Raw genomic sequence first — 12,088 nt, 5'->3', positions numbered from 1 at the left:
ACACTTATTGTTAAAATGTGAAGAAACCCTAAAAATCAGGGAAGAATGGAAATGGATCGATGAAATGTAAAAGGAAGGAAATTTGGTTAAATTAGCTTGGAGGCTAGGCTCTAATGTAAATGGAAGGGAACTAAGTGAGAAAGAAATATAAAAAAACAAAGAACTTCTTGAATTTTGGTGGAAAAAGAAAATGGAAAACTTTAAGTGAAAAAAGGGCAGTACTTACTTTCTCTTTCTTTCAAGAACCAAACTTCCGAAGAGAAGGAAGGAAAATACCTTGAACCTGAACCTGAAATTTGACTTTTCCCGATTGCGACACTTCTTTTTTCACGTATTTTCGCTTTATCATACTTACTACTTTCTATCTGTTTTATGACTTTGTACACATCTTGTTACTTTTTATCATTTTTCAACTATTTTAATCTTTACATTTTACACGTTTAATTACCTTTCTAATTTGCCGATATTCTTGTTCAATACAGTGATAATGATACTATGCAAAACTTTTGTAATGCTTACTACAAACAAACAATCAATTGCCAAGAGAGCAATTGTAGTTGATGAAGAAGAATAAGAGGAAGAAGAAGAAGATTGGAAATATAAAGTTGCTGTGAGCGTACTTGTAAATCATTTCATTAACACTGGCAACGTAAAATATAAGGGGAGTATAAGAATAGTGTTAAATTCTTATTATATTTCAATTCACAATGGCTGGTAAGGCGTCTGTTAAGTTGGAATTGATGTGCAAAGAAGAAATTGCTTATGACTTATCTAGTGATGATCCGCTCGAAGGGAGAGGGTGGACATACGAACTAATGAATGACAACAAAGAGTTAATATTATCTACAATGGAAGGAGAGGTATCAGTGGACAAGGATACAGCTATGTCCTCTTTGGATGTGAAACTAAACGTTGATAGGGTGAAACCAGAATTAGCACTAGAAGAAGATCCTGAATTTGAAAGTAATATAGAAACGCTCAGAAAAATTGTGGTTCAGGAGACTTGCGCGTCGTATTCCAATGACTCCCAACAATTAACAACAAAAAGTTTAAATTCAGTTCGGCCAGAAAGGTAATGTTCAATTCTTCATTAACTAATTGGCTCAGATTGATAATACGGTTACATGGTTTCGGAAATTTTGTTGGTTAAAAGCAATACTTCACGAGAAATATTTAAGTATGGGAGATATCATGAACGTAAGTTAGTAGCCTACAATTTGGAAATGACATGGCACACATAGACAAGCTGTATACGAAATAAAAATAATAACAAGATTGATACGATCCATACAATTCTTATGTAGTTCTTATCTTGATAAAATAATTATTTCTTTATTATTGGTTACACATTTCTCACTAATTGTTGCACATATTTCAAATATGGGTGCTCGACGATATTGTTTTGTTTATATAGAGACATATGTAAAATAACAAATAATGAGAATGGTAATTATCCTAAAATTTTACAAATGTAAACCTGTAATGTATTATATTCGAACATAAACTATGGACGTTTGTGATTTTGATTTAGCTTGATTTTTCCGGCGGGCTCCGAAAAACATAAGTAAAATGCAAGATAAAGAATATTTACAAGATAAATACAAGGTAAAATATCTTGCTCCTAGACAGTTTGGCCGATCTCAATCAAACAACACGTTGATAGAGTATGTCGTGCTGAGTAAAAACATAGGTCAAAATCAAAAATCCGATGTACCATCGAGGAATAATCACCGAAAAACGCTTGCTCCTAGAACGTTTGGATTCTACGTAGTTTAAGCTCGCTCAGCTCATTTCATTGCAACCGGGTATATCCATTGCATTCCTAGTTATTTGTAGAGGTCCATACAACAGTCCATTTCATAGCTGCACTCATTTTTTCAAGGAAGTCGACTTTTTACATTCCCAGGAATCTTTTTTAGGGTATGGACCTACATTTCTCAATATGGGGTCACTTTATGGGCTTGGTGTACGTACATAATATATGAATTATTGTAAAAACAACGCTAATCAGCATGTGCTAGATGGCCGGTAAAAATGAGATTGCTATGCAGATTAGGGCATTACGCAGAATGTGGGTAAACAAGGATAGCGCAAAATTCTGTATTTATGATGACTTACATGTCTTACGTGTTGAATGTGTTCTTGTACGTTCATAAGTATTTTATAGGTAACATGCTGAAATGCTTTCTTTGCTTGTATATTTGTGTTCCAAAGTAACACAATACATTAGAGACGTAACTTTTTAATTATATGGATCCCTTCATTCCCAAACATTTTCATAGTTCCGTGTTATGATTTGCCACACTAAATTTTGATACTTCATTTCGCTTACAGTGGCACATCGGGCATTACTTTGCACAAAATATGAATAGAGTTTTACAGTCCTCCGTCGGTAAAACCATAAACTGTATACACGAAGTTTCAACTACCTCCTACGATAGAACATGTAACTTTATTTTGGTGTTAATGTTGGGGTCAGCATCAGTTCTAATTACAGGGAGGGTTTGTTGTTGTAGTGGCGTGGAAAACAGTCACTGTAAGCACCGCCAAATTTTAAAAGAATTTCCGTCAATGTTAAGTCAGTTTTGTTATATTATACAACGTAACTGATAACCGTTTGAACATTTTAATACAAATAAAATAGTTAAACGGCGGTTAAGCCCTACGGAGCGCCATTCTGTGCGTAAATATTTGAAAACACAGGTTGTAAGTCATTCATAAAAAATACAGATTAATGAATTGGATCCTAAAACCAACGGTGCTGACAATCTCTTACAGTTGAAGCTTGCAGGTCCCTGACGATTCGAATGAATCGCTTCTGCCATAAGACCTTACATACCACCCTATTTGCATGCCTTCGGTATTCAAGTCATGACAAATCAGGGTTAATTTCCGAACCCCAATTGGGCTGTCAACATTCAGGCCTTGAAGAGGCATTTTAAGAAAATAAATATAATGAAAAAGACGACAAGAAATACACCCTGGGAGGAGATTAAATGCTACAACATCACATTTTAATTCATCAATTTTTTTATCATTAGTATTACTTCAGGCCCGCTCGTACCTACAAAATTGGTAGCTTTACAAATGTAACCTTTTCAAGAGCGATTACTAATACTTATGTGTGGCTTACTAGCAATTGCACTTATCTTATTGAGAATAAAGTCACATCCGAGAGCACTTGTCACAATAGTGAAACACAAGATAACAGTAATATTAACTTGTTCATTAAACGTTATTGTTGTTCAGGGCCTACTCGTACGTAGCAATCTTAATATGTTCTCATAACATAAACCTTAATTTTACCATATACTGCCTAACTGACGTAGGCACTCCGTACTATCGATACATCATAATATCCGGTGTTTATCGTAGTAAAGGGTGAAATCGTAAACGGGTTTCCCTTTTTCTTTTTCTCGAGATCGGTTAATGATTTCCGGCACAAGAATACAAGAGTTATTTTCAAATATCAAAAAGAATAATATTTAATTTACTTTCACTAAATGCAAATCAAAACTCTAATTATTTTCCATAAATCCAAATCAAAACTAAATATTATAACCAAATCAAAAAACCGAACATCAATTTTATTACTATTATACTTCTCTCTAATTATGCCAAACATTAAAAATTAGAACAAAATTTAAAAATTTAGTCAATTGCCAAATCTGCACATTAGCTGGGACCCAACCGGGCGTCGGACTGGTTTCATCACTTTAATTTTATAACGAAAGTAGGGATGTCCCTCGGGGATGAACTATATTTTAACCTTCAACTCTTCTTAACTTATAATATCGCTTTCTCTGAAGTCAATTAACTTCAGTTATCATTAGTCAGATTGAATGCACATTGACTTTTCATAGTAGACAGCATATATATATCGAACGACGAACAAATCAACGAGCAACTTTATCAAATTCAAGGTTATTGTCAATTACTTTCAATATTATACTAAATTGTGTTTAACTTACAGTATTTTGACGGCGGCTTGACCTTACATTACAAATTTCGCATATTTTCTCATTATACAATTACAACATCAGATGAAAAAGTTCACTATCTAAAGAACACATTTTTTTAATTACCCAAAATTTTAACTTTATGATTAATTGTAGTTATTACTAGTACTTCTCTAATTATGTTCGTAATTATATTTAATTGCCTAACATGTCTCTAAATGCTTGATTGTATGGGGACAGTTAATGTTAATATAGACATAAAGAAGAATGATTAAAAACTCAAGCAAAATTTGATAATAAAATTTTATTGTGGAGTATGGTTCCCAAAACTGGAAAGACCTGAAAAAAAATACAAAACTTAAACATCCTAATAAGAATTCGATACTGAAAGTCCGCATTCAAAACGGGATAGCCATACTTTTCACAAGTGGTGCGGTATTATTACAATTTCAAAGTCGAAAGTCGCGTTCTAAATCAATTACCTGTTTAAAATTTCCAATGGTGTCTTTCTTCTCCTTTCCACATTCATCTTTTATCTCCAAATACTGTAAGGAAACTATAAAACATGTCATCTAAGTAAACGTACCTGATTGTAGAGCGATAATGATGGTTTGTTGGACTGGTGCGTCAGTCTCGGTGGGCACACACTTTGATTCTGAAAAGTAACCTTCGAAATTCGGGGAAATAATCAAATAAATAAACAATAATCCTTTTTTCATAATCTAAAAGTTTAAAAGTTGAAATTCGGTATTTCTGATTTCTCATCTCTTCTGGGGTTTAACCCTTGTTGGGGTGAAGTTCACGCTTTTTTTGTGCTAAGAGTTTAATTTTCCATATGTGCCGGTTACGCTTGTAAGCTGTAATTTAGCACGGTTACGTGAACTTTTCCAGTAAGTTTGTTTAATTTCGGAACTTTTTTCCTTTTTACAGCGTATTTACTAAACTTCCACGTAATGACACGCCTTCCTTTGCGACGTTTAGATTTACGCTGCATTGCGATACCTGCCATAAATTTCTTTTTAGGTTTGCGCTTACTATTACTATATTTTGCCATGTATTTTACTATACAATGTTCGTACGTGTTTTCGCTTAAGCTTTTTAGTGCTCTTCGGAGTCGATGTATACTTCTTCCGCATGTTTCACTCGAAATAACCTCGCCTACAGCTCGACTTTAATTTGCATGTAGTTCGTCTTTGACCGAGTTTAGTGCGTTTCGAATTACGCTTACCAAGGCACTTTCTTTTTATTCTCAACTTATTTCCTTCTGCACGCCTAATGTGTGGTTGAGCGTGCTGAGAATACGCTGTACATGGAGGTCGACGCACATTGTTTTCATCATGAGCAATCAACATGTCAACATTTTGTGTAGCATTACCCTTAAACTTTCGCTTTTTACAATTTCGCAATAGTGAAGTACTAGCTTGAAAATTCAAACATTTCGGCAACTGAAAATTAATAAATGTTGCATGTGATGTACTGATATGATCACGTCTGCTCATTTTAATTCTACTGATTATGCTCCTCGGAATCGAGTTTACGTTAATAATGTATTACGAAAACTCAACTGGGTATCATTGGCCATCTTATTTTTCTTCTTAACTTAGGTGTTTCATTTCGGTTCCTTAACGGAAATATACATTCGACTACGTGTGCTTTATTTGAAGTGTTACGAGACCTTCACTACGTAAAACAGAATTCGCTTGGCGGGTCTATTGTGAATTTTAGGTCGTTTCCTTTTACGATACTCAAAGCTGTAAAAGTCGGAATGGATTTGCAGCACTAAAATGCAACTTACGTTAGACATACACTGTTACAAAGACAAATTTGAATGTGTTAATTCGCGCAACACCATTTGCCTGTGACACAAAATGACAACACTGTAACTTCGTTATCACACAAAATCATCAATTGAACTCTCAAGCCTTCCTTGGCTTTTTTGAGAGGGCGGATACGCGCAACCTGAACGCTACCGCTTATCATGTGTGAAACATCGGTATCCCTTGCCGGCAAAACAATTACATTAGGAACAATTTTTTACAGGTACGCGTAACAATTCTTCTCTTTTGCTATGTCTACACTGCATATTTCCTTTTCCTGATTGTAATCGACTTTCTGGTTTATTTGGCACATATCTTTCATAACTTGGGCCGGCTCGAATTCAAGAAAGTTTCTTTTCCGCCTTGCACTCTTTTATTTTGTTGGTTTGCCTACACTCAAACTGTGCCGTTCGCATGTATTCATAGAACACAGTGAGACCTTTCTTTCATTCCGCTACACTATTTTTAAACTCAGCAGTTACTGAATCAACATGATTGGCCGCGGTAACTAATTCAGAGAGTACTTCAGTAAAGGAGTTATTGGCTACTTTGATATTATTACGTAAGCTGTCTCCTTTGGCATTCAATTCGCTCTTTCCTACGCTCCCAAATCGTTTCTGTTACAGGCTTTTGAAGTTCACCTACTGATTCATGTATTTTTTGTCCTAGGCATCCAATATTCATTACCATTTTTGAGCAATGGTTTTTATTTTTTTCTCTAATTCCTCTGTCAACATTGCTTGAAATTGTTCTAAAACACTAGCCTCCATATTGATATGAGTTACGAGCAACTAATTCAAAGTACAAAAATATAAATGTCTGAGTTTAATACGAAAATATGAAACATGCACTTAAAACATGAAACACTAAGAATGTTGATATTACGACCATTAACAACCAATCCTTGTTTTTACAACTCAGGTTTCACTTTGCAAAGTGCTTCAATATAAAATTAACACAGATATAAACTAGTACCATATATAAAATATTTTCTATAACTATTCTATCAGGCTTTGATTCCATTTTGTACTAATACACAATAACACACTCAGCAAGTCCATGTGATAATATTTGAAAAACAGTATCACGTGACAGTTTCTACACAATAACTGTGTCTTCATCAGACTTCCACTCCTTCCGGTTGCTGGGAGTTGGTCATCACTTATATATACTGTCCGGAGATCAATTTTAATTAGGTTCCATCCCTTCTTTAAAAAGTAACACTTGTGTGACTTTCACTTTTTAGCTGCATACGTGTCCAATTAAAGGTTTACTTTTTCCGCTGGATGCGTCCTGTCCTCTAATTATCCTTATTTTCCTTGTTATTTTGTTTCTATTTCTTTCTTCTTCCTTTTTATTCCTTCTTCTTTAAGCAGAATCTTCTCTCACTCCTTATTTATCGAGAATCTTGCATTCCAGTTCATCACCTTGCGTCCTGCTTTCATAATCTCTCTGGCTTCTTTCCATTTTCTCACGAAAGTCCTGTTCTCTACCTTTGTGACCTCTGCTCCTTCCCACCCTCTCCTGTGGTTTGTTTCTTTCTGGTGTTTGTATATCGCATTGTTGTCCATTTTCAATCTTTCATCATCCTTGTGCTGGTTAATCCTTTTTTTGCATTTTTTTTGTTTCTCCTATGTAAATTTTGTTACACTTCTCGCATCCTACTCTATATTTTACTCCCCCTTGATCTTTGTTCGCTATTGCTTTTCTCTTTTTTCTTCTGACTAGTTCAATTATTCTGCTTCCTCCTTTTTCTGTACGTTCTAATTCTTGCTTTCCGAAACATTCTCTATATGTTTACTGTTTGTTTGCACAGTTATTGTGTTGAAACTGTCACGTGATACTGTTTTCTTTTTACATATAATCACATAGCCTTGCTCAGTGTGTTATTGTGTATTAGTATTAAAACATTTACTCTTATTCATAAATGCACATGAAGGTGCATAGTGTAAAACATGTATGTAAGTGTGTATACTCAATCAGCTGTTTGCTATCCACTCACATCTACATGGAATTAAAAATCAACAAGAAAAATTTTTATGATCTACATTAATCTCTGTTGCTCTCAAGGTCAAAACATATTTACTTAACTTATATGAAAAATCTATATTACTCAGTTCTTGTTTTTATCTATCACTTTGCTTTATTTTTAATTAATTGTGTTCGCCGAGGTTCTGATGGAAATTGACTGTCGACGCTAGGTTAATCAGATCCAAACTCAACACGTTATCTGTATAACTAATTTTATTGTAAAAGTAGTTGTAGAAGATTGCTATAATTTAATCCGGAGAACGGTCGCCATGTGGTTGAAATCGTGTTTTTTGGTAGTTGTTAGATTCTTGTAAATATAATCGTAACCTTCACATTGATTTTCGTTTTTTTCCCAAGATTTGTCACTTGTTTATTACATTTATCCCAGCTTTGCTACGGCAGTGTGACGTAATATTGAGATCTCAAATATTCAGCAATAATAATAATAATAATATTAACAGTATAGGTAACAAATTTCGTATGAGGACACATTGTATTAAAGCCTGTAAAATAACCCGTAGCGTAAGCCACAAAATACAAAATAGTCGGGATTGGAGAGAAGTGTCAGGACCAACAGCACATACCCTCTCGATACGTTTCTACAACTAGCTACATGTTATAACGGAAAGTTTCCCTACAACTAGCTAAATGTTATAAAGGAAAGTTAACTGTTATAACGGAAAGTTTCGAGGTAATTTTGGTGTAGAAAGTAGGGATTTTAAACTCACAAGAGCCGTAATTACAGTTGTTTTTAAGTAATGGTTATGCTGGCTAAGCTACAGAAGATGTTGAAGGGGTTTCGGGAAAGGGGTTCCATACCATCATGAGACACCTCTACAGCTACTCAAATTTAAACGAAAGATTTCCGCTAATATTTCGTGTAGAATATATTCTACTGTACGTTTTCAGGAAAAAACTAAAAAAAAAAGAACTGAATATAATTGAAAACTAAAGCTTGTAATTAACTAACTTGTGAAGTTTGCAGATGTAATTAAAAAACTTTTGCTACAAAAATATATACACAGACCATAATTCAGTAAGCTCTAAAATACAAACTATCAAAATGATGTATAAGTTTCAGTCTACAGAGCAATTGTTGCTTAAAAAGTGGCATACACTATTTCTAGAATCGAGATAAGATGAGAAATGTTTACGATAGTTTTGGTCTTGTCTCGAATCTCATCTCCAAAGCATGATTATAGTGTGAGTTAACCTTGTCCCGTCTCGAATTAATATGTTTCATCCCGATTTTGTTTGGTTTGTTTTAGAATCAAGATGAGAAATTCGTCTTTTCATGGGCAACATTACACAAAACCGAAATATTTTTTTGCCTAATATCACGTTTTTGCTTGTAATGGTACGACCAGGGCGATAATAGGTTTTTAATTTTTAAATATTCTTCGAGATAATTGTTATTGTTATTAGTATTACTCCTCAAAATTTGATAGTTCAAGTGCTGCAACAAACGAGTATTCAAATATTTGAAAGTAATGAAGCGTGTGTTATCGCCGATCTATTTCCATCAAAATTCCTAAAGTAAAAAAAAAATGTTTGACGTGTATTTGATCGAAGAACCTCCAGATTACTGGTCAAGCCCCTAGACCACTGAACCACAATTACAACTCTGTAAATGATTCATCTTTAGTCTTATTACTCTAAGTTTCTCTGCCTCAGTTTGGAAAGTTGTATGTAATTTTTTAATTAGTTTCAAAATGCCTTTCGTGTTCCTCTTATGATGATATAAGTGAATTATCTTCGGTAAAGTTTCTATTAATACGTTGATTTGTTATTAAACATTTGGTTCGCAAGTTGGTGTTTTCTCCACACGAAACTACAGATAAAACAGATATAACTCTCATACTGTTCATTTGTGTCAAGACAGCCGACAATACTTGGTCATAGACTTATGTCCGCCACGATATAAATTATAGTTCAATTTGAGATAGTGAAACCAACTACAGCAACTTATTTTGAGACAATAGTGAAATGGTACTCCATTTCATATTTCTACAATATTTATTTTAATAAAACATGAAATATAGCGTAACTTTATCATGTAATATAGCGAATGATTACATGTTTTCTTCCTACTTAATCATTATCTCCATTTACATTTCATTGTTTGTTGAATTTGTTACAGGCGCGATAAAATCTTTGCTTTCCACGGAGAAGGGAGTACGTTTACTACATTAAATAAAGCCATTTCTCATTCTTATGAGGAATCTGATACTTCGACGCAGTTTGCCAAAGGATATCATCGTTCACGTTTAACTAAAAATATGGTGACACAGGAAAGTGAAAAGCGTCATACGTACCAAAATAGTGATAAACGCTCTAATCAAAGTTCAACTGTGTCAAGTGGTGAGTTTGTGCATTCAGGTGAAAAATCTCCCATTGGTGAAGTATGTGGATATGAATTTAGAGGATGTTCAAGCTTGGCTACGCACATGGTAATTCATACAGGAGGAAAGCTACACACGTGCCAAGAGTGTGGTAAGGCATTTAATCAACGTTCACATTTGGCTAGACACATGTTAATCCACACAGGAGAAAAACCTTACACCTGCCAAGAGTGTGGTAAGGCATTTACTGATCGTTCGAATTTGGCTAGACACATCTTAATCCACACAGGAGAAAAACCTCACACGTGCCAAGAGTGCGGTAGGGCATTTACTCTTCGTTCAAGTTTGGCTACACACATGTTAATCCACACAGGAGAAAAAGCTCACACGTGCCAAGAGTGTGGTAAGGCATTTACTCAACGTGCATATATGGCCACACACAAGTTAATCCACACAGCAGAAAAACCTTACACATGCCAAGAGTGTGGTAGAGCATTTACTCATCGTTCGACTTTGGCTAAACACATGTTAATCCACACAGGAAAAAATCCTCACATGTGCCAAGAGTGTGGTAAGGCATTTACTCAACGTTCAGATTTGGCTAAACACATATTAATCCACACAGGAGAAAATCCTCACACGTGCCAAAAGTGCGGTAAGGCATTTACTCGTCGTTCACATTTGGCTACACACATGTTAATCCACACAGTAGTAAAACGTCATCTGTGCCACGAGTGTGGTAGGGCATTTACTGAACGTTCAAGTTTGACCAGACACATGTTAATCCACACAGGAAAAAAACCTCACACGTGCCAAAAGTGTGGTAAGGCATTTACTCGTCGTTCAAGTTTGGTTAAACACATGTTAATCCACACAGGTGAAAAACCTCACACGTGCCAAGAGTGTGGTGAGGCATTTACTCGTCGTTCAAGTTTGGCCAGACACATGTTAATCCACACAGGAGAAAAACCTCACACGTGCCAAGAGTGTGGTAAGGCATTTACTCATCGTTCATATTTGGCTACACACATTTCAATTCACACAGGAGAAAAACCTCACACGTGCCAAGAGTGTGGTAAGGCATTTACTCAACGTTCACATTTGGCTACACACATGTTAATTCACAAAGGAGAAAAACATCACCTGTGTTAAGAGTGTGGTAAGGCATTTAATGATCGCTCGACTTTGGCTACATACACGTTAATGCACAGAGGTGAAAAAGTTTACACATGCAAACAGTGTGGTAAAACATTTTATCGACGTTCAAAATTGGTTACACACATGTTAATCCATACTGGAGAAAAACCTCACACGTGCCAAGAGTTTGGTAAGGCATTTGCTCATCGTTCACATTCGGCTACACACATGTTAATCCACACAGGAGAAAAACCTTACACGTGCTAAGAGTGTGGTGAGGCATTTACTCGACGTTCGATTTTGGCTACACACATGTTAGTCCGCATAGGAGGAAAACCTGAAATAGCTGACATTCTTCTCTTGGAGATATCAGTGACTGATAAATCGTAAGGGCGAGATTGAATGGAATCTCCTTTTTAATGGAGGATATTTGCCCTTCTCTGATAACTAATTACAACGATGCTGGTTACCAGAACGCCATCCGGTTTCCCACCACCCTAATTTCACGACAGCGGAAGTACGAACAAATCTCCTGAGGCAAATTTGTCAAAACAACTGTTACATGCATACCTGTTAGTGGCTTGATGAGTCAAATAATAATACACTGAAACAAGTTTCAATGCTTATATTCATAATTTCTTTGCTTTTGTCTTTAAAATAAGTTTTTATTTAATTTGTTCTTAGAATTACATTGTGATTTTGCTTAAACATAAATTTATGTCATTTTTTTTAACAGTACCTTTGTGGAAGCTTCCTATTCGGATAGTTCTGAAGATTCTCCTGGAGTTTCAGACTGTGTTGA

The 12,088-nt window shown here is 35.2% G+C and overlaps 1 protein-coding gene across 1 annotated transcript; it reads left to right on the top strand.

Annotated features, from left to right (window-relative positions):
* Positions 1 to 299: 299 nt before the first annotated feature.
* LOC145676212 (uncharacterized) lies at positions 300 to 11,818 on the top strand. Its single transcript, XM_081747134.1, has 2 exons — positions 300 to 1,072; positions 9,948 to 11,818. Exons 1-2 carry the CDS (start codon positions 708 to 710, stop codon positions 11,299 to 11,301), a joined length of 1,719 nt encoding a protein of 572 aa, XP_081603260.1. The 5' UTR covers positions 300 to 707; the 3' UTR covers positions 11,302 to 11,818.
* Positions 11,819 to 12,088: the final 270 nt, after the last annotated feature.

Source organism: Thermobia domestica, chromosome 18 (assembly GCF_964235325.1).
Source record: "Thermobia domestica chromosome 18, izTheDome1.hap1.1, whole genome shotgun sequence".
Taxonomy (NCBI): Eukaryota; Metazoa; Arthropoda; class Insecta; order Zygentoma; family Lepismatidae; genus Thermobia; species Thermobia domestica.
This window is presented reverse-complemented; position numbering and strand designations above follow the sequence as displayed.

What these genes read in the sequence shown, in the direction of transcription:
- LOC145676212 (XM_081747134.1), top strand. Translation starts at nt 708, where the DNA reads ATGGCTGGTAAGGCGTCTGTTAAGTTGGAATTGATGTGCAAAGAAGAA. An exon ending in AATTCAGTTCGGCCAGAAAG is followed by an intron (nt 1,073 to 9,947) that starts GTAATGTTCAAT and finishes AATTTGTTACAG; the next exon opens with GCGCGATAAAATCTTTGCTT.